We start from the raw sequence: 22,589 nt of genomic DNA, 5'->3' as shown, positions 1-22,589 counted from the left end.
TGATATTATTAATTCTACTATCGAATTCTAATCCCAAAGTCAGCCTCGCAAACAGAATACGTGCCCGTCGCACAAATGCACACGACAGAATAAACAGGACACATAGTTGATAGACAATGTGAACGAAACCGATAGTAGCGCCATTTGTAAAATTATAAAAAATTTAAATATTCAAGTACAATTGCATTAAAGAATATTAAACTCAGTACACTAAAATTTTTATGTCCGTGTCATGATTGGAATCTCCGAAATGAATAATTTTATTATAAACTTAATTGTGCACTGTTCATCTGAAACAAAAATTAACACAAATAACAATTAATTAAATGACCAAATAAATGCAACAATAAATCTTTGCCATCGGATAACACCCCGCGGCTGAAATGGCTACGTGCACAGTAGTAAATTACGAAATGCCAAGTGTCATGCACGCCGTTTCTAATGGTGATACCAAATTAAAATCTCAAGAACGCGAAAAATTAGCAAAATTCCGAATATTAGCGGACATTCCGCATCTACCTCGTAAAAGCGTATGATGCAATTCAAACTAGTGAGTCAAAGTAAAGAAAACCTGGTGTAGCGCCATCTAAGAGTGATAAAATGAAGCAATAAACCTCGATCAAATACTAGCCCCATCTGGTGGCGACAAAAGAAAACAATCAACAACATAAAACATTAGCGCCATCTAGGTACGCATGGACAAATTAATTGACAAGTAGAAATCCAAAGAAACTGTAACGCGATTGTTATCATCTCGCTACTCATCTCATTCGACATATTATCACGAAGTATATATACACAGGAGACCGAACGTCATGTTAAATTAATGGTTTTGATCTAGGGAACAGAATATTCGTCAATAGAGGGCGCCACTATACCTTAGAGTACTCGTTTAAATGCTTACTTTGCTATGGAAACTGCCGGAAAAAAATTCAACATAAAACAATAATAATCACGAATAATATCTATACTTCGTGATATTATACACAAAATTTTATTTTCTTCGATGTTGAATACGTAATCCATATTAATTTATTGTATATATATATAAATATATTTATTGATAAAATTAACGTGATTTTAGATTACAATTTTGTGTGAGTTAGACATGTTTTGCCATGAGGGCATCTTCAGTAACTCCTTCAGTTATAAATATATTTATATTTATATACAATATACACAAAATGTTAACTCGAAAGTAATACTTTTGTGGCATTCCCGCGGGTTACTAATCATTTATGACGATGATAAAAACTTTTAATACCCACAATTGTTGCTGGTTCCACAATGTTGCAACTGCAAAGTTCTACTGCAAAGCAATAAATAATTAGTTTCTTACTGTAGAAATTACCAAATTTTATTTACAATTAATTCAATTACATTGTGATAGAAATGGGGCGCCTCTTGAAATGGACTAAAATCGCGATATAGATAATTGTAGTATTGTATACCTTTATTATTTATGTATTGGTATATCAATGTCAATTAGTTTGATACAATTTGCATTTTTAATACACAAATTGATTTTTACATGTTAATAAGGACTTAATCTGTAATTGTGCATCTGTAACTGCATTCAGAATTTAATTTACTTTCGGAATCCAAAAACAAAATTTAAAAATTAAAGCACAAATCATAATTTTATTTTGAATCATGTAAAACAATTGGAAAAGCGCAAACAAGTAAAGTCAATAATGGATTTGATTTTCAAATGGCTGAAGAAATGCGAGAACATACCTTGATGCAAAATAAATTTTTGCGTTTTGGTATATCCAATAAGTGGTATGGACCATAATTACGCACATTGCAGAACCGATGAAATACGCGTATAATACAAAAAGAATACGACGGCCGACGTAACATCACTCACGCTTTACCTCTGGGTATGTACAATCCGCGTTGTACGAACCCCGCACATCAATCGCGCACAATCGAAGAAGCATTTAGCAACTCAAGAATAATGAAGAAAATGTGCGTGCAGATCACCTGACGACAAAAATGAGACTAACGTGATACACAAGCCAACCGCGTGGCGATCGCACAAAAATTGAGATAAGAAAACATGTTTGTTGGTAAACACTGACACTGTCAGTGTGGTAGTGCAGAACATGAAGAGAATTGTACTCGTACTATGCATGGAACTAATAATTTTGATTAACTTTTAAATAGGAAACCTGATAGATAATTTAATTCTACATCGATTATTGTGATATCTTTTTTTGATAACATTAACCGTTTAAACTCTATTTACAATTTTAGAGAAAAAGACCCTGATCTTTGACCAAAACACATTTTAACAAAATTTATAATTAACCGTTCTTTGGCCGACAAATTTTTAAGTAAAAAATTCGACCGTGTTTTTCGACCGCAAAATTTTTAACAAAAAAATCCGACCGAAAAAATTTTAACATAAAAGAATTCGACCGAAAAAATTTTAACAAAAAAAAAAATCGACTAAAAAATTTTTAAAAAATTTCGACCGAAATATTTTTACAAAAAAAAAATTCGACCGAAAAATTTTTTACAAAAAAATTCGACCGAAAAAGTTTTACAAAAAATTCGACCGAAAACATTTTAACAAAAAAATTCGACCAAAAATTTTTAAGTAAAAAAGTTCGACTCTGTTTTTCGAAGGAAAAATTTTTAACAAAACAATTCGACCAAAAAAATTAAACCAAAAAATTCTACCAAAAAATTTCGACTGAAAAATTTTTAACAAAAAAAATTCTACCAAAAAAATTTAACAAGAAAAGTTCGACCCTGTCCTTCGACCAAAAATGAAATTTATTGGACAAAATTAGCGATACTTGAAGGGTATTTTAAGACACTTCCAAAGGGTTAAGAGAGTTAAAAAGGTATGCATAGAATAGAGGGTCTCTCAAACTCTAAGATATCTTTCAGAAACAGCAAGAAAATCAAATCATTTACGAGATACAGGGCGTTTTCCACATCAAGTTTTCAAATTTTCATGAAATTGCTCATTTTTGAAGGGCATTTTAGGGTACTTACAGAAACGTTGAGAGGTTGGAAGATACGCACCTTGTAGGGGAACTCCTTAACTCTATTCTGACGTAAAGAAACTCTAAAAAAGTCAATTAGTTTACTAGATACAGGGTGTTTTCCAAGTCATGTTTTCAAATTTTCCTGATATTGCTTATTTTTGAAGGGCATTTTAGGGCACTTACAGAATCGCTGAGAGGTTGAAAGACAGGCATCTTGTAGGAGAACTCCCTAACTCTATTGTGGCGTAAAGAAACTCTAAGAAAGTCAATTAGTTTACTAGATACAGGGTGTTTTGCACATCATGTTTTCAAATTTTCATAAAATTGCTTATTTTTGAAGGGCATTTTAGGGCACTTACAGAAACGATGAGAGGTTGGAAGATAGGCAACTTGTAGGGAAACTCCTTAGTTCTATTCTGGCGGAAAGAAACTCTAAGAAAGTCAATTAGTTTACTAGATACAGGGTGTTTTCCAAATCATGTTTTCAAATTTTCTTGATATTGCTTATTTTTGAAGGGCATTTTAGGGCACTTACCGAAACGCTGGCAGGTTGGAAGATAGGCATCTTGTAGGAGAACTCTGTAACTCTATTCTTGCGTAAAGAAACTCTAAAAAAAGTCAATTAGTTTACTAGATACAGGGTGTTTTCCACACCTAAAATTTTTTTCGATGATTTTCGACAGCAAATATCTTTCAATATTTATAGCAATTACATATAAAATAAAAACAAGGTATGGACAATCATGTCTTCCGCTTCTAGTTTATCAAAAAAACAATTTCGTGACTGCCTTCCATATTTAGGTTTATAATCGGCTGCGACGCGCCCAATTCCGCGACGTGCGCGCAATGAAAAGGGTTATTATCATGTCAAAACCTCGTGTGGTGGTTTGCGGCGACTTCGGCATTAAAGCTATTTATGCGAAGCGCCTGCGACGTCGCCTCTTCGGGACGCAATTGCGCATACACCTCACCACCACATCGACAAACGCGCACCAATTGCCTTTCGCTTCTCACATGCAAAACGTGTCGTAAATATCGCCGCTGCCTATATTGCCATGCACATCTACATGCCTACCAACATATTTTACTTACATTCAAGTTTGTAGGATGTTTATACTCGTATTTGTATGTGTTTGAATAGGGTGTATTTAAATGTAAAGGCTTTACGGTCTTGAACGACTTTGTTGTCATAGTTCGTCAAGACGGCTGTGCCTTCTGTAGTCTACAAAGTTATCAAAACGCAGAAAATATTAAAAAATAAGAGAAACTGGTTGAAAATTGACAAAGTTTTCATTTTAAATAATATTTAAGTATAGAATAAATAATTAAAAAGTTTAAAACTGAGTGCGCTTTTGAATATGTTGAAAAGTATTACCAGGTAAGTTAAATAAATAAATAAATATATCTACAATATAAATTGAATTAAAATTAATTTCCTACGAGATAAATTTACCAATTATTAACATTTCTTTTAATTTATATCTGACTTATATAATCATTTTAATTTATAATTAAAACATCTACCCATAACATTTTATTATAATTAGCTAATCAATAGTTGTTAGTAATAATGATTTAATTACCTGACTAAAATTTGTCCCTTTTGTGATTCGTGACAAAAGATCGTAACAAGACAGCGCAGCAATTAAAACTACGCAGAAAGTTTAAAACCTAATTAATTCTAGTTTAATTCCTTCCTGTTATTAACTATTAATTTAGAAAATAAAAAATTGCAATAATTTATAATCCAAGAATCAAACCGATATTATAAACGAAAGCGCCGAAAATAGCAAATTGAATTGCCGCCCACATCAAAGCGGGTGCAATCGCGATTGCACGAAAAGACGCGCGACGTAGTTCGCGTTTAGTTGGTAGGTGTTGCAAGTAGTTCAGTGGTTCAGACACGAAATTCGATTACGACACGAAGGCCACTTTTCACTTTCCGCGATGCATCCAATTGGACAATTTCGCATGGCATAGCGTGTAACGATTTATGGAAAGCGTATCGGTTCCGAAGCAATTACTGAAAATCAGGGTAATAAGCTGACGACTACGATTGGATATTGAGTAGAAACTGAATAAAAGGAGAGTGTAATAGAACAATATAAAATCGATGTTTGTATAATAAATCAGGGAAGCTAAGAAAATGCAATTTGAAAATATTTATCATTACAATGGCCTCCATTTTTTTGGGAAGATAATAGATAAATATCATTCGAAATTTTGGGATTATTTGAAAATTTAAAAAATAAATAAATCTGATGGAGTATGTGTAGATACCCAATAAAGAGCACATTTTTTTTTAATTTCTGGCGGTTTCTCGCGGTTTAAATAAAAGTAAGGACACAAAATATAAAAAAAGAACACGTAAACATTCTGCACAATTATCAAAAAAAGATTATTATATGTTAAGTATCTAGTGACTAAAGTACTTTAGTCACGGCCTTGGTCATCCGTGTATAAAATACCACTTTTTGTGTCTCAAAATCGTGAAAAAAACTAGCGCTTTAAGGAGGAAAAACAAAAAACAATTTAAAACTTCATAATATTAAACAAAACCGATTCACACAGATGCTCTGCGTATTTCTAAAAAACGAAAAGTGCAGTTATCACATCCCTCACCTATATGAATATTAATTCCGTTTGATCGAAACAAAGACATAAATAAACTTCGATTATTTCAAGCATGCCAGGTAATTAAGCAATAAATAACTTCAAAATACCCCCAAGCATTTGGAATTTCGCATTTATAGGTCGTTTAAAATGCCATTTAATGCCCGAGTTGCGAAAAGTTATGCCAACCGCAAACAGCTGAGAAGTTCGATTAACGATTATGTTCACGAATTAAGTAGGCAATATATAATACTTGCGCTTGCAAAAATTAATGAATAATAAAATTTTATACGATTTCTATTTGGTTTGTACAGCGAAATATGTCTTGCTTCAACGATTGCAAAATTAGAATTTGCTCAGGGATATTTTTTATGTATTTATAGAAATATAGAATTGTGGAAAATAATAAATTCTTTCCGATCACGCGATTGTCGTCTCAGCACGCCGTACACAGGTATAATATTTTTTTCCAGCCTGTCATAGCGAGACGAACATAAATCCACAAAATTACACTTAGATTTACTTTCTTTACCTTTACGTGTAGGCACTAAAAATATCTCGAATATTTACGCGCGACAAGCACGTTTTTACTAATTTTCTTTTGCGTTTTCGTGTTTTACTTTTTCACAGCTGAATATTCTTTGACCCAGTAAAGAAAAATTTAACAAACATAAATACAAAAATAAAAATCCGGAAGTAAACGCAAAGTAAAGTTATGTCCGGAAGTAAATATAACACAGAGTGTTACCAAATGTTACAAAATAAATAAACTGATATTACTTTTGTAATTTGTTTCACCCTAATTTGTTTAAGTGGTGTCGACGATGGAATGTCAAAGAAAAGTTCGCAGATCGCGATTACCGCGGCCGCCGCCAGCGTCGCCGCCGTGGGGGAATGTGAGCAGCGACTGTGGCGGCTGATCGCTGAAGCCAGCCGCTCCCCGTCGCCCGCGCGCCGAGACCAAATCACGATTAACAGCCCTTCTATCAGTCAGAGAAAACGGTTCACAACGGTCGCGCGTCTCGCCGCGATGATGCGCGATATTCTTGCATCACCACAGTTTGTCCATCCACCGGACGAAGACGCATGGGCCAGTACTCATTTAATCACTTTTCCAAGTGATCCAGCATGGCAGGATATTTGTTATAAAAAGATGTTGGAAAGACAACGAATTCGTAAGATGAATCTTTTGGAAGAACAAGAAAGATTACAACTTGTAAAAGAACAAGAACAGAGTGGAGATGGAAAAGATAAAAATTTAAAGTAAGTTTTTAAAAGTTTAGAAAACTATTAAATGATATGTTCAATTGGAATTGGAAGAATATAGTGATTAGATCTAGTTGTTTAGTCGTACGAAAGGTCAGGATATTTTAATCGAGGTCGTGCGTAATGCCAAAATGTCACGGAAGAATTTAATACAATACAAAACTATTTAGATACTTCTGAAAAAGTATCGAAACTGAGAATTTCAAATTCAATACCGGTCTACCGGTATTTTTAAAATCTAAGTATCGGTATACCGGTAATTTTAAAATTACATAATAAGAAAAATATCGATATTTAAAAATATAAAAATACCGGTATACCAATATTGATACCGGTATTTTACAAATTACCAATCAAACAAAATCTTAAAAAATATTTATTTTATGTCAATTTAATATTTATGTCATTCGTCGTCATGAACTTGACAAATTAGCAAAGTCAAATATTTCTACACGTATTTTTGGGGCTTTCGTCGGCGCGCGGCACAGCCATTATCCCCCTCAGAATCACGCTCCCAATATAATTTCAATAACTGTTAGAATGGGATATGTTATTTAAGAGTGTTTCGCCCACGTTTGTAGCAAACAAGACGGCGAAAAGATGGATGAGGATCCGCTAGGTGGAGCGCCGCGTCCCGCCCTTCACGAATGGAACATTGTGCCGTCGAAACCAAAACGCGCGCCCTTTCATGCCCCGCAAGCAGCGCGACTATCAAAACAAAAACGCTTAGGCCCCGCGCCAGTAACGTGGACCATCGAGGATATTGCCAATGCTGGCCGACTGCTTCAAGAACCGCCTTTACCAGTTAATTTTCGAGATGAACAAGAAATGCGAAGAGTCTACACGTTGATTTACGATGTTTTCCGATGTAAGTAAAATATTTACAACAAAAAAACAACAAATTTAATCAAATTATTTTTAGATAAAAATATTCTAAATCAATCATTGGCGGATGTGACATTTTTTATAGAACATCCAAACGTAAGTAGCTTTAATTTAAGGTTATATTGTTTAGTAATGTTAATAATTTGTAGATGGCGCCTCTAATATCACGAGTTTGGCTCCTGCTATATGATTTATACCATCGTAGTTTTAAAAAACGTACAACAGCAAATATTGCACTGGCTGCAGCGTTGTTCCCACGCGCTGGTCTCGCAACCGTCGAAGAAACTTTATGGGAAGACCGTGTAAAACTGGCTGCCGCAATTGCACGCATACGAATTAAAAACAAAGCTTTACAGCTATCAGAGTTGCTTCCAAATCATCTACGAGACGAAAAAAGTGGACGTCGTGTAGATACACCAGTAACTTGTTGGGTGAATACGAAAAAAGTCAAGTAGGCAACCAACTATTCACTAAAATCTCATTTTAATTACTATAAATTGTGGTTATGTTTTAGATCGGCTGAAGAATTAACTGCATCAATCACAAAAACACTCAATCTGCAACTGGTGGATGAATCAACACCGCTTACGGATGAATGCTTTAAATGGGACCCGCACTGCCCACAATTTGTAATATTTCATCCATCATTAAGAAACAAATTGGTACAAAGTGTGCTGGTACGAAAGAATAAACTAATAATCCAAGATAAATCATTCTGCCTTGGACCTGCAACTTTCGTCAAAATAATCTCTGATCTTCAATTGACGGGATCCGTAATACAATCTCATGTAAACTCACCCAGAACCACAGCGTATCTTGCGTCCATCTTGGGACAAAATGATAACATTAAAAGACTATTAGCATTTAGTGCCGGAAACAGGAAAACTGAATATGAAGACTATTTTAACGACCTGGGAATAAAAAATATTTTGATATTCTCTGAGAAAATGATTGATTTCCCACCTGATTCAAACAACTTCCATGAAGTAATTGCAGTTTTCGCTACACCACCAAATAGTTATTCAGCTGTGACGGACCCAATTGATTTAGTATGTTCAAGAGGAGGAGATTTAGCTATGTTGGAAGTACTCACCGAAACAGAAGACACGCCTGAAGGACGCAAAAGAGTTGCGAATATTTTAGACGAACAGAAACAAACGCTGAAATTTGCAATGTCCCGACCACAAATACAATTTGTCTTATACGAAACCCATTCGGAGATTGACGCGGAAAACAGGCAAATGGTACAGCGGACTGTGAAAGAAATAAATAAATACGCGCAGATACATCATGCGGTTATGCAGGGAAAATTCAAAGGCCTACAACCAACTAAGGTAAAACAACTAAATTTAATTTAATTTTAAACATCACCTAATGAAATATTTAAAGGAATCGCAAGAAGATGGCGTTGAAGATTATTTAATGACTGTGGCAAGTCAACAAGCTCTGGATGAAAAACGTGTGAAAGCTTTAAAAGATACTATAGTACCCGACTGTGATCTTTTCGACATGTCTCGTCTCCCGGACTTGTGTGCAAACGGCGATGATTGTTTAAAACTAAGCGAAAAAGGCTGTTACCTAGCGTTAGTACAACGCAAGCAAGTAATACGCATGGATAACAAATACATGATCCAAATGGCTGAGAATCGTGGAGTGTTCGGTGCGGATCCGAATAGCCCGAGGAAGCCTAAACCCGTACAGCGCAAGCGCGTGGATGATTCAGCCAATCAAGTCAAAGCAAAGCGAAGATTTAAAGAATTTGAGGTTATTTTCAGTTATATTTTAATTTTAATCATAAATATGATAAATTAATAATGTGTATAGGTTGAACGATTGATAACTCCGACGAAAGCATCAATGTGTCACTCGAAAATAGCAACTCCGGTGCCGTGTGAAAAATCATCGACTCAAGCGGGGCCGGCAAACGCGAAGGTGTCGCAACCGCGTCGCTGGTGGGCCGAAACGACGCGTCACATTACCAATCTGCGCATGAGCGTCTCCAAGCAGAAGTTGCCCGTGCACACTCTCGCAAAAGGCGACGATAACGCACCAAATATCGTCGCTAATAATAATAACAACACAATACCCAACAGTAAATCAACTACAACAACAGATAAACAACTAAAGCACGAGGATCACGTGCAGAAATTCGTTAATCGACTGCTTGTTAAAGGCGGTAAAGTGGACGAGGTTGCAGCGCGTAGTCGCCGCAACCCGCATACCATTCCCGTGCATCCGAAACTGCGACTTTCGAGACTTGATAAATGCGAGGCGAAAGTACCCGTACCGGTGGCGGTAACATTGGTTACGTTTCCGCCAGCGCGTTATTGGTAACACAATAAATTGTTAATCGACAGGGATATTTGACACATTTAAGACTTTTCATAGTTGCCAAATTTCAAAGCGACCATTTTGTGATTTGTGCCAATATAGTTTTCTATAAATTACATAATTATTTTGTATCTTGTTATCATTTACACTTACACATTATTCAAAAATATACAAAATTTAAATAAAAATAATAACGCAGCGTTGACGCCCCGAAGCGACAGGTAAAAATTAATCATAAAATTATTAAATACTAACCTTATTGTTTTTAGTTCCTTTGCAAATCATCGAAAATGGCAGCTCGCGGTAAAGAAAACCGGGGTGAAATGTTTGCGTCCCCAACCAAACCAATTAAAACAGCCGTACAAATGACTATTGTTAACTTGCCGAGACAAATGTGGCTTCGATCAAGTAGTGGTAGAATAATAAAATGATATTTTACCCTATAAATCGATTTAAGTTGACTTAATTTTATAATAACACAAATTTATTCGCGTCTAATAGTCTTAATATTGAGGTAAACACGCTTATCTTTTGCACGAAACCCCGAGTGCACTCACTACAACTTATAAACAATAACTGATTGCACCAAACATGTTCTTGCAAGTTCCCGTTGCGGATTTAATGCAAATAAATGCATCGCCGCGCCATCTATGAACGCATTGTAGAGTTATATTCCAAACGAAAATGCGTATTGTGCGTGTATTCAACTGAGCGCAAATCTACCTAAGTAAAAATACATCAAAAAGTCTCAAAACATACCAGAAACTTTTATAAAATCATAATTTTTTTTAATTTAATGCTGATTTTCTTGTTTAAAACATTAAAACCAATAGAAAATCATTGTATAATTTTATAATTATTTCAAAATGTGAAAGGAGCGCCCCATAGAACTATAAACTACTATATATTATTGATCGAGTTTTTTTAACGCGTTTACGAACTTGCTTCGGTCGGTTTCTTGCTTATAGAAAACATAACCTTCATAAAACTAAAGATTCCATTCGATTTCACGTGCAACCTAGTAAAACTACAACCATTCCAAAACTAACAAGTTAAAAATATAACTTAAATTAAGTTAAATTGTACTACATAATGGCGAACAACTTGGTGAGTAAGCGATGCCACATGCATTACATAAATCACATAATTTGGCAACATTCCTAATCAAAAATGTGCAAAATTTCAATTTCTGCTTTTATCTATTATATCACAACATTACATAACAATGAATCAACTTATTTACTGTAAAACGCAACTTTCTTTCAAAAACAAAAAACAAATTTAGTTTTGAAAAAATATTTTTATGTTACCACGAAGTAATCACGATTGTTTACTGTAACTTGTACATACAATCAGTTAATTTAACGACCCGACATTAAACGATTTCACCGTTGCGATGTTATCAAGCGTTTCGTACAAGCTGTATATTTATCTATTTGTTAAGTATATGACACAAGTACGCACCAAAGTTCTATAACCTTGGAGAGAAGGTTATTCATTCGGTACGACTTTGCACTTGGTCGGGTAACGCAACAGAATCATTAGCAATCGGGCGGCTATTTGCATCTTTCCGCAGACAATCCAACAAATTAATTTTAGAGGTGTCTAAAAATGTCGACGAAGGCACCTGAGCCTAGCGACACTGCATTCCCAGTAAGTTGTTCACTAAGTTGACATAACATACATTTACAACACTCTCATCAACACCAAACTGTGAGAATCTTATAATTATAAACTCAAAATACAAATTTACATCACCCTCATTGCCAAATGTGTGTTTGATGACCCAGTTACTGTTATTAATCGTGGTTCGTATCGCCACATTACATTATTGGCTTACTTTGAGCTTGTTAGTAATTTTCAAGCTTCCCGACTTCCTTGCAATCAAATAATAAATTTGAATACAAGTGAGATTTGCATTCAATTCAATCATTCATTCATTGGAATTATGTGTTCTAGATTTACATAATATAACAGTATGTTCATGCGTTGTTAACAAGCCACATGAGGTATTTTTTCTGTGTTGGATTACAGTGGTGAAGTTCTTGAACTTGAACATATCAAAAAGTGCATTCCGGATACAACATGACTCTTACAATACAACAGAATCACCTGGTAAACAGTGTGCGGCTGTTTTTTGTTTGCGTGAAACTTTGTTATTAACAAATGCGTTGCGATTTTTACTAGTTTGGATTGTTTTTATTAACAAGTATTGTGTAATAATGTTTAGTTTGTGTAAATACCTGTGTTTTTGTTGTAGGTGCTCGCCACTGCCATTGGAATCGGAGCAATTTTAACAACAATACTGATTTATCACTTCAGCAAAAAGAAAGATGGTAGGTCATTCTGCTTGAATTTAATCAACTGTCATTTGTTTGGTCGAATGAATAGGCAACCAAATATACACATTTTAAATTTGCAGGAAAGAAGTTAATAACTTTGGAAGATGCAACTAAAAAGTATTCATTACCTTTGATTGAAAAAGAAGAAGTCAGTCATGATACACGCCGTTTCCGTTTTGGTCTTCCTTCTGAGAAACACGTCCTAGGTCTTCCTATAGGACAACATATTCATTTACTTGCCACTATTGACGATGATCTTATTATTCGCTCTTACACTCCAGTGTCTTCTGATGATGATCATGGATATGTGGATCTTGTCGTCAAGATTTACTTCAAAAATGTTCATCCACGTTTCCCAGACGGTGGTAAAATGACACAATATCTCGAAAATCTTAAGATTGGTGACACTATTGATGTACGCGGTCCTTCTGGTCGTTTGCAATACCTCGGCGCAGGACAATTCTCCATCAAAAAGCTGCGTAAAGACCCACCAACTATTACGACAGCCAAACGTGTTAATATGATTGCTGGTGGTACTGGTATCACACCAATGTTGCAACTTATTCGTCACATTACCAAGGATCCGTCCGATAAAACTGAACTTCGTCTATTGTTTGCTAATCAGACTGAGAAAGATATTCTGGTGAGGCAGGAACTGGAACAAGTTGCCAAAGATTTCCCACAGCAGTTTAAATTGTGGTACACTTTGGATACACCTGGAGATGGTTGGAAATACAGTTCTGGGTTTGTTAATGATGTCATGCTGAAGGAACACTTCTTTGAACCCAGCAAAGATACTTTGAATGTAATGTGTGGCCCGCCGCCAATGATCAACTATGCTTGTCTGCCTAATTTGGAGAAATTGGGGCATGATAAGGAGATGTGCTTTGCATACTAACTTACTTACACTTGAATATGCACAAACTGCTAAAGACAACACAATTTCCAACTTTTATGTACACTATGCCTTATTATCGTACTAGGATTGTTATATTATAATGTTTGTTACGTTAAATATATTTTTTAACGCTTGAAATATTGTTTAAATATGTTTGTATCCTCTTGGCAATATAATTCCATAATGTGGATTTTTTTTTAGTTAAAAAGTGAACCGCAGCGCCATCTATGATTTTTTAGTAAATACATTGGCAACTATAATACCATACATGCGCACTGAGCGAATCACATGAGAAACTTGACATCACGAGTTTATCGGTCAGCTGATAGATCTTTACTTCGCTCAGGTTTTCAATCCACCTTTAATTCGCTAAATACCTGAAAAATGGGTGCAGCCGCTTTGCCCGTGATCATCTTCACCGCTATTTGGGGTGCCGTTGGTATTGGCCTCCCTTTCATTGTACCCAAAGGCCCGAACCGTGGGTAAGTTTCATTTTACACTTGCACTTCTAAACAAATTTTGTTTTATCACTTCTAACTTATATTTATTGTATTTGCAGAATTATCCAAGTCGTACTCATGTTAACAGCAGCTACCTGCTGGCTCTTGTAAGTCTTTACACTATTAATTTTCACTGTTTATAGCTGGAGTTAAATAAATTTATTTTTAGCTGGTTATGTTGCTACATGGCACAAATGAACCCTCTGATTGGACCCAAACTAGACAGAGCAACCATTCTCATCATGGCTCAAGAATGGGTAGGTTTCTTTCACTGCAAACTATGTTTTTGAGGTTAATATGTGTGTTGTATTTGTTATAGGGTGGCACTCCTTTGAAATAAATGGTATTCAACACAAGACACACATTCCAAATGAATTGTCTACTATTATGTCTTGGTTTTAAGTGTATATAGCACATGGTTAGGTAGGCAGTAATAAGTTAACTCATGATTAATTTTAAGATGGAGAAGACACTCGTAAAGCATAGAGATTCATGATGCATGTGCAAAAACATTTCTGTTAATTGTTGTCTCATATTGTGAAAGAAAATAAAATGCAATGATGTATGTAAACTAATACAACGCATTTTTATAACTATTTAATATAATTTTCTCTTGATATTTAACTCATGAAATTTTCATTTTCATTGGTGTATATTTGGTTGCCTACTTATTTTACATAATCTAGTAAATTATTTATTAAAGTTGTAACAACAAACATTAGAAGTGATAAAACAATAACAAACTTTAAATCTTGTTAAATTTGCCGCGTCACCACTAAAACCAAACGAATAATTTGTTTAAAACTATAAAAATCAGTAATTTCATGAGCTCCACTTTTGATATTATCACAATTTGTAGTTAAATTGTTTTTGGCCATTTAGTATTAACAATTGTCACTCGTACCAGTACTTTTAGACTGATACAATTCTCCTGTTACTAAATATCACATATTTAAGTTACAAGTAGTACAAAATCATTACTTATGAAGGATTAAAATGCGCAATAAAAATACTCAACTTTCGTTCGGTAACTCCAACGATAAAAACGCATCTTTTCGACGAAAATATTCAGTTAAACGAATTGATGAATATCTGAAACATTCATTAATAAATTACATTAAATAATTAATTATGATATCATATTAATTACTAACCCAATAAAATCAAAGTCAATATCTGAGTGTTCAGCTTGAATTAACGCCCATATTCCCCACGTTAGATGACTTGCCAGCGCAAATTGATTGGCTTGCACGTAGAGCGTGTCCAACATGGCGTCGCTTACCTCAGCCCCATCTGGAGAATTGAATTCTTCAGCGTACACTCGCAACCATGAATATTGCAACTCTTTGCTGGGATAAAAATCATAATCGACATTATCAACACCCGCAAACTCAGCGAAATGGTTACCAATATCAAAAGCTTGATAATTAAAGTCAGCATACTCAAAATCGATAAAAGTCACTTTATCATCGTTGTTATTCGCCATTTTGGTAAAAATCACATTACCCAGGAGTAAATCATTGTGACAGAAAACAGTTGGGCTGTTAAGATGAACCAGATGCGATTTTAAAGTGTCGATTTCGTCAAGAATTTGTGATTTCGATAGCTTCATGTTTAAAAATCTATTAAAACAAAAATATATTAAAAAAACTTCTAAATGAAGTAATAAATACGTACTTTTTGTTGATATGTTCATTAGTAAACTGATCAGGCATTAATTTCATAAATTTGTCAAATCTGGTCCATAAAACAGGTTCTAAACTTGCAGAATCTTTCCCGTTGACTTTAAGTTTATGCAGTTTGGCCAACTGCCGAGCCACTAGAGGGTATACTTCCGGTTGGCTCACTGTTTTCGACATCAACGTGCATCCAGGAACAAATTCATAAGCGAGGCCGTTTTTAAAAGTAGCGTATAACGTTGGTGCCATGTCAAATTGGTTCAACATTTTAATATTCCTAATAAAAAATCAAGACATACACTATAGGCAACCAAACATCCAAATAAAAATATTAAATTACCTTTTTTCCGCCATTCTATCAATCAACATATCTGTATTATTACCATAAATTCTGATTAACACTGCCTCGTGATCAGCGCCATCTTTAACTTTACATCGGACGAGTTTATTAGTAATACCATCCGATAACATCTAAAATAAGTGTTATTTAGTGATATTAAGTAAATGAGGAGTGAAATAATGACTTACTTTGTACATTATATCGATTGTCTGCCATTGTGGTCGAATTACACTCAAAACTTCTTGAGCACCTTGAAAAATATTCTCGTCAGAATCAGCATTGATGAAAAAATCCAACTTAACAATTCCATTGACGTCCATTTTGGATTTCTAGTAGTTATTAGTTGATAGGCACTGTTCTTCTACGATTATTGTTCTGTTCTATAAAAGAATACAATATATGTTAACATTAGACGTATATAAACATTAGATTAATCACGTACACGCAATTTACGACGTGTCATACGATTAAATAAATAAAATTGTGAGGAATTTATAGTTTATTTACTTTTTTTCAGACAAACTTGCTATTTATTTGCACAGAAGTACAGTCAGGCCTGTTGATAAGGTGTTATCACTTTGTATTTTTATATATTATCAATGGTAAACTTGAATTATTTAAAATATTCACTAACTTTGTGGAATTTTTAGTTAAATATTAAATACTTTTGACAATACTACTTATATTGAGTACTGTAACTGGAATCTTGATTTTCTGTTAGTTTGACAAACAGAATGAGAATAGCGATAACGCAGAGGCAACGACGACCTCTCTCACATTTATTATCAAATTATCAATGCTTCCAACAGCTTTACTGACACAACGTAATTTATGTTGGCATTTCGGCGGAAAATGTGTGTGATGTGAGATGTTTAGCAATCAGACACTTGTAATTCAAGTGGAACGTGGAACAGATTGATTAAATTAGTTCCTATAATATTAATAATAATAATATAATAATAATAATTCAATCAGTAATTCACATAGTTGAAAATACCGATTTGGTGAAACATGCGCAAATAAAAAATTAGTTTCAAAACATGTTAACTCAATAAAAAACATAAATGAAAATAATAATCTCCTAAACATTCATATCTACGTAGAAGCCTCCAATTAGAAGCAAAAAATAAAGATTTAGTGTTATTAAAATGTAATTATTGTGCTTTTTTGTGTACCAAAATGTGTTATGCAACCGTTATAATTGAAACAATCAACAATCAGTAAACAAATGCTGCTTGCTTTTATTGTACGCAACGAAAAAGCGTCACGAGTACAATAACAAAAGATTTATTATCATTACAGTTCGAAATCATGTGTAAATGCCTCAGTACAACAATCAGATGATTCAAAACATCAACAGCTGCAGTTACTGCATTAATATTATGTGTTTATTGAACACATTAATAAATTAATAAACTTTTGAAATTTTCCATCGATTTAAACTTGATATTTATGCCAAAAACGCTTTATTTTGCCTTTGTTACCTGTTTCAATTAGTTTAATCCTTGAAATTTCTATATAAGCACGTATTACGCACTTGATTATTTATTTATTCATAGATTTACAGTAAATATTATTTATTTTGAATGTTTTATTAGTCACTTTTGTTTAGTAGGAGTATTTTTTTATGTTTTGTTGTATTTTATTGTACTATTATGTTATTATGAGTAATAGAAACCAAAATTTTGCTTTTATCTTAAAATTAAAACACTTGACGCGACCTCAACGCACTCAACGGATGCTGATTTATGAATAACACACGACACTCCTCCAGCATGAGTTGTTGGTCGACCCCGCTTCGAACACGTTTCGCTGTTTTTATTTACGTACCTATATCTCGCGTTGTTTTTTATTCTTCGCGGTGCTCAGTGGGGGTTCTAATCGCGCAACGCGTTCTGGTTTACTTCTACACTTTACAGCAAAAAGTACACACACATACATACAAATTCGCAAGTTTTTTGTATTCATACATTAATTATTTGTGTTTTTTGTGTGTTACCTTGAATTTATCTCGTGAAATCCACCTTGTAATGTAATATCCACACAAAATATTTAACTGCTAACTTTATGCTGAAAAATAATGTAATTAATTGTAATTAAATCAACGCTAATCGTAGTTTACTAGACACTAGAGTACTAATGTGATTAGTTGTGAATATAACGTGATTGATATTCGCGGAACGCGTCAGAAGTCTCAATGGGGATCGTCTTGTCTGACCGGCCGCAACACGCGTAATGTGAGCGCACGTCGCGCGATCGACCAACGCGCGCGCGAAGGGCGCAAGTCACAAATTATCGAACTCGTTACGAAATCACCGATAGAGTTTTGAACGCGCGTATGGTAGCAACAACGCCTTTACATTTTCGCATAAAAGTGCACAATATACTGGGTTACATTTCAAATAGTCATTAATCTATTGTTAGATATTGGTAAACAAACTTTTATATATGGCAAAGTTGAAAACAACTTTTGTACGAGATCTATTACACAAATCCGCATTTTTAGACAGATAATACTGTCAAACAAAATGAATTAAATGATTTTTTCTTGAATAATGTACAAAATTCACCGTAAAAACACCAAAAAATTAAATGTTTAAGCATATTTCATAAATCTACCTGTATTTGTAATCTTTATTTATCATAATTCTTCTTTATTAACATTTGTATTCATTTAAATTTCCTATTCACTCTCGAAACTGAAGTGTTTCTCACCTTTATGTGGATATTGCTTAGGAATTAAACCTGGAAACTGTTTCATGTTCTCCAAATACAAGTAAACCCCAAAGCAGCCAGCCATAACAAGAACAAATTGTGCAATCTGTGTTGCAAGTGGGATCCTGTATTTATAACTGATATCAAATCGATCTTCACCAATCAAATCAAACTCATTAGACAGCTAAAATCAAAGATAACAATATAACAAATACTTTCAGAGTATATCAAAATAACGTTCATACAGTTTCATTAAAATTCCTTTTAAGTTCTGGGTTATCCCATGGATAGAAAGGATCTTTTGCATCACCAGATACTAATGGGATGTCTGGATAGTCACCAAAACCAGCACCATCATTGGGAAATGGTTTGTATTCATCCGGATGGATGCCGTATTTCTTTGCGGCGGCATCGCGCTGTTCCTGGTTCATGGGAAATGCACCTGGCACATAGTCCTTGTTCCAGTCTGACAAAAAATTATGTAATCATGAATTAAAGTTGATTTCGGGATAAATGAGTGTACTTACGGTTGCGTACGGCAGTGAAAAGGATAGGATTCTTGCCACTGCACAGTTTCGCAAAGTTTCTCACTGTTGCGAGTGACATTTTGGCGAAAATTAAGAATAAATAGTTGGATATTGAAATATCCTGCAGTGTTTTAGAGGTTATAACTTGGACGATGTCAGACTGAACAGGAGTAACCCAAAACACGCAAAATGTTAGGAATTGTATAAAAAGCTAATTTAATAAAGTAAAACCAGTAAAAATTAATAAATTCTGTGTTAATTGTTTAAATTAAAATATTATTCAGTTGCAAAATATTTGTTTGTTCATTTTTAAAGTGGGCATCTAAAAAATCCACTCGTGTATTATAAGTTGCCTACCATAGAACGTCAAATTCAGCTGATGTTTGTAGTGTAAAAGTTTCATTGATCACAACAAAACAAATCGCTGTAAAAATGCTTCTTATAACATATAGATCTATCAAAAAGTACGTAAATCCTTCAACGATTAATCCTTTTCAATTTTTGTAGCCTCTAAGTAATATTAACAACTTCAATTTTAATTTTGTAATACTTTAAAACTTACAAACAAAATAATAACCTATAATTGATATTACAACGCGTTTTTAGGCTGAACTGGCGTCCCTTGCGACATTCCAGATACCTCAACAATTACAACTATAAAACCTACTCTAATATTTCATCTGTACCAAAAAACAACCCTGAAGGAATCGGACAAATCACCAAGAGACGATTTTCAAGACAAAAAAGTAAGAAGTAAATAACTATTACTCCCTAGGCAACCACCATTACAACTGATCACAAGAACATGATTCAAACCCGGTGTGATTCAAATGTTTACAATGCTATTACAACGCGTTATCGCCAACGAAAGAACGTGACCTCTGTATTTATTTACAAATTCGTTCACGCCGTGGCCACCCACCACACCGCCTCGCCGCTTCTATTCATTGTGTGATACGTATAATGATGCCACTCTGTCATCGACCATTATCACGACGAGAGCCCGCAGCGATTCAAATCCAAACAAACAGCAACATTATTAAAAAAAAACCACACATACGCACGCTCACAAAATACTTCACATTAACCCAAAGATTGCGCGTAATGTATAACTACACCGAGGTGTTGTATTACGCGGACTACTACAGCGCGTGCGCCGCGTACTTGGAGTACTATCTGTGCGTAGAAGTTGAAGGTCTGAAAATTTACAACAAAGGGTACCAAATTATTTTTGTATTGAGATGGAAATCATTCTGGCGAATATTCCTTATGCTAATATTAATGTCCACAGGTGACGGCGAAAGCGGCAAACAACAGGAATGGCGCGGGATTGTCACGCGCTTCCTACCGATCGGATTATGCCTGGTGGCGGTGATGCAATGGCGCGCATACCGGAAATACTCCGGGGAACGCGTCGCAAGTCAACTGGAAGTCGACGCGTATACGATACTACCACTCAAAGCATTCAGCAGATGCTGGGGGATGTTAGCTGATCTCAATCAACCGGAATTCATGCGGCCATACATTTACGGCATGTATATTAATTTATTCGGCGTGAATTTGACGGAGGCCGCCAATGAGGACTTGAAATCTTATCAATCACTTTCGGAATTTTTTGTTAGGTAAGAAAAATAAAATTTCCACCATAAACAAGATAGATATCTGAAATTTATTGTTTTTAGGACTTTAAAAGATGGCGTTAGAACAATCGACAAGCAAAGTGAACTTGTTTCGCCTTGTGACGGACGAGTACTGCATGTGACAGCGGTAAACTGCGGAAAAGTTGAGCAGGTATGAGCTTACAACGCAAAACACGTGTTAATTTCGTTGTTGATATGATAATTAAGCGATTAATAGCTTAAATAATATATTATGATTGGTTGGGACGTTTGAAAGGCGTAAACAAACGAATAAAAGCCGTGGAATCTTGCCTGATAACACCACGGGCGACAACAAAGCGCGCAGCTGTTCGCGAACGGCGCAATCAGCGCAATTAACTAGTTAGTGCTAGTTGCCAGACAAGGTGGTTTTTATAGACCCGCGCATTAGTTCCTTTCAACTTGATCTTGTGAACTGGTAATCTTTTATCGCGTTTTTTTGCGGTTTTATCACTTGAAAAATTATTTCCAAACAAAAGTTTTAAACAAATTAACAGAAAAAAGTATCCGCATTGCGTAAATTTCGATTATTTCAATTTCTTGGAGTTGTTTACTGAATTTTTACAGATAATAACCGCGAATTTCACAATTTCTTAATTTCAAGGTCAAAATTACTCCAAATGTCAAAAATCTCGTATGATTTTTCATTTTAATTGCTACTTGACCAAACCAAATCAAAAGGTCAAAACTAATATTTACTATAGTGTAGAATTGAAGTGGAAGTGTTGATTGATTGTGTGGTTATCAAACGGAAAGTTTACTGACCCAAAAATGTACGTTTTAACGTTTTTAAATTGCGATTACAACGTGTTTATGCCTAATTTCTAGGTCAAAGGAATAACCTACCCGATCGAGCAGTTTCTCGGCGAAAACATCTGGAATCCGCCCACACAAAACGAGAAAATCAAATATGACTATGAGAAATCACTACTGATCAATAAAAACAACGATCACTGTTTGTATCAGTGTGTGATTTATCTCGCGCCTGGGGATTATCATCGTTTTCACTCACCTGCAGACTGGCGGCCATTTTATCGACGACATTTCCCTGGACAATTACTTTCGGTGAATCCTAGCATAGCGCGGTGGATACCCGGATTGTTTTGTCTCAATGAGCGCGCTGTGTATGTGGGTGAATGGAAACACGGCTTCTTTTCTTATACTCCTGTTGGTAAGTAAATTAATAAATCGGTTTTAGTTAAATATTTAATAAAATTTTAACTGATTTTAAGGCGCAACTAATGTGGGATCAATGCGTGTTTACTTCGATCGTGCATTGACGACAAACAGCAAAAAAGTCAAAGATGTAAATCAAAAGTTCCTCGGCGATAAAGTGGACGTGAAAAAGGGCGATATGATTGGGGAATTCCGTATGGGCTCGACGATTGTGTTACTATTCGAAGCACCGAAGAGTTTTAAGTTTTCTGTGTCCGCGGGACAGAAAGTGAGGTTAGGACAAGCACTGGGCAACTCGAAGGGTGTCCAGAGCAGTTTACACACCGAAACGTAATAAAACATTAATTATTTAAACACCGTATGACGCTTGTACCAATTCTTGTGATATGATAAGACTTGTTTAGTTAAAGAACGACAAAATACATTAAATAATTAAAATGTTATTAACTCTATTAACTATTAACTTACAGTGTGGTAAAAACACTTGTTTTGTAATTTTAGCACTTCATTGCCAATACTAGTCCATCCGGGTAGTAAATATCTTGCAAACACTTCCAAACACTTAATATTAATATTAATATCGTTAGTATCATGTAGAGAATTAAAAACATTGCTTATAATTTCATTTAAAGGTGGTTTATGTGAATGCATCGCAGA

The 22,589-nt window shown here is 34.8% G+C and overlaps 6 protein-coding genes across 15 annotated transcripts; 4 read left to right on the top strand and 2 right to left on the bottom strand.

Moving 5' to 3' along the window:
* The first annotated feature begins 7,288 nt into the window (after nt 1-7,288).
* On the top strand, nt 7,289-10,544 carry LOC135800318 (putative methyltransferase NSUN7). Of its 2 annotated transcripts, none has more exons than XM_065313515.1 (7): nt 7,289-7,749; nt 7,804-7,862; nt 7,916-8,217; nt 8,281-9,100; nt 9,156-9,530; nt 9,591-9,698; nt 10,367-10,544. In XM_065313515.1, exons 1-7 carry the CDS (start codon nt 7,482-7,484, stop codon nt 10,526-10,528), a joined length of 2,094 nt encoding a protein of 697 aa, XP_065169587.1. In that variant the 5' UTR covers nt 7,289-7,481; the 3' UTR covers nt 10,529-10,544. The 2 variants fall into 2 exon arrangements, with proteins under 2 accessions (XP_065169587.1, XP_065169586.1); XM_065313514.1 differs by having other exon boundaries at nt 9,591-10,318.
* A 502-nt stretch (nt 10,545-11,046) lies between these two features.
* Nucleotides 11,047-13,475, top strand: LOC135800325 (NADH-cytochrome b5 reductase 2). Of its 3 annotated transcripts, XM_065313531.1 has the most exons (4): nt 11,794-11,810; nt 12,132-12,212; nt 12,358-12,433; nt 12,520-13,475. In XM_065313531.1, exons 2-4 carry the CDS (start codon nt 12,183-12,185, stop codon nt 13,335-13,337), a joined length of 924 nt encoding a protein of 307 aa, XP_065169603.1. In that variant the 5' UTR covers nt 11,794-11,810; nt 12,132-12,182; the 3' UTR covers nt 13,338-13,475. The 3 variants fall into 3 exon arrangements, with proteins under 3 accessions (XP_065169604.1, XP_065169602.1, XP_065169603.1); XM_065313532.1 differs by lacking the exons at nt 11,794-11,810; nt 12,132-12,212 and adding an exon at nt 11,047-11,204; XM_065313530.1 differs by lacking the exons at nt 11,794-11,810; nt 12,132-12,212 and adding an exon at nt 11,532-11,750.
* Nucleotides 13,476-13,607: 132 nt separating this feature from the next.
* On the top strand, nt 13,608-14,417 carry LOC135800332 (V-type proton ATPase subunit e-like). The gene is made up of 4 exons (XM_065313538.1): nt 13,608-13,819; nt 13,897-13,944; nt 14,007-14,094; nt 14,157-14,417. Exons 1-4 carry the CDS (start codon nt 13,722-13,724, stop codon nt 14,175-14,177), a joined length of 255 nt encoding a protein of 84 aa, XP_065169610.1. The 5' UTR covers nt 13,608-13,721; the 3' UTR covers nt 14,178-14,417.
* Nucleotides 14,418-14,505: 88 nt separating this feature from the next.
* On the bottom strand, nt 14,506-18,113 carry eas (ethanolamine kinase 1). Of its 6 annotated transcripts, none has more exons than XM_065313525.1 (7): nt 17,979-18,097; nt 17,856-17,926; nt 16,045-16,236; nt 15,857-15,987; nt 15,515-15,793; nt 14,992-15,459; nt 14,506-14,929 (listed from the first exon to the last, which is right to left on the bottom strand). In XM_065313525.1, the coding sequence occupies exons 3-7, from the start codon at nt 16,174-16,176 to the stop codon at nt 14,851-14,853; spliced, it is 1,089 nt and encodes a 362-aa protein (XP_065169597.1). In that variant the 5' UTR covers nt 16,177-16,236; nt 17,856-17,926; nt 17,979-18,097; the 3' UTR covers nt 14,506-14,850. The 6 variants fall into 6 exon arrangements, with proteins under 6 accessions (XP_065169597.1, XP_065169598.1, XP_065169596.1 ...); XM_065313526.1 differs by having other exon boundaries at nt 17,994-18,083; XM_065313524.1 differs by having other exon boundaries at nt 17,856-18,113.
* Nucleotides 18,114-18,461: 348 nt separating this feature from the next.
* Nucleotides 18,462-21,882, bottom strand: ND-ASHI (NADH:ubiquinone oxidoreductase subunit ASHI). Its single transcript, XM_065313536.1, has 4 exons — nt 21,769-21,882; nt 19,099-19,258; nt 18,817-19,037; nt 18,462-18,755 (listed from the first exon to the last, which is right to left on the bottom strand). Exons 1-4 carry the CDS (start codon nt 21,784-21,786, stop codon nt 18,540-18,542), a joined length of 615 nt encoding a protein of 204 aa, XP_065169608.1. The 5' UTR covers nt 21,787-21,882; the 3' UTR covers nt 18,462-18,539.
* Pisd (phosphatidylserine decarboxylase) lies at nt 19,466-22,375 on the top strand. 2 transcript variants are annotated; one of them, XM_065313523.1, is made up of 6 exons: nt 19,466-19,562; nt 19,705-19,844; nt 20,390-20,720; nt 20,781-20,889; nt 21,585-21,927; nt 21,989-22,375. In XM_065313523.1, the coding sequence occupies exons 1-6, from the start codon at nt 19,531-19,533 to the stop codon at nt 22,264-22,266; spliced, it is 1,233 nt and encodes a 410-aa protein (XP_065169595.1). In that variant the 5' UTR covers nt 19,466-19,530; the 3' UTR covers nt 22,267-22,375. The 2 variants fall into 2 exon arrangements, with proteins under 2 accessions (XP_065169595.1, XP_065169594.1); XM_065313522.1 differs by lacking the exons at nt 19,466-19,562; nt 19,705-19,844 and adding an exon at nt 19,872-20,293.
* The last annotated feature ends 214 nt before the right edge of the window (nt 22,376-22,589 follow it).

This window comes from Atheta coriaria, unplaced genomic scaffold, assembly GCF_025399875.1.
Source record: "Atheta coriaria isolate IRGN ID8LTWV9N9 unplaced genomic scaffold, Caltech_Dcor_3.1 hic_scaffold_10_pilon, whole genome shotgun sequence".
Taxonomy (NCBI): Eukaryota; Metazoa; Arthropoda; class Insecta; order Coleoptera; family Staphylinidae; genus Dalotia; species Dalotia coriaria.
The sequence above is the reverse complement of the archived record's forward strand: the minus strand, read 5'-3'. Positions and strand labels throughout refer to the sequence as shown.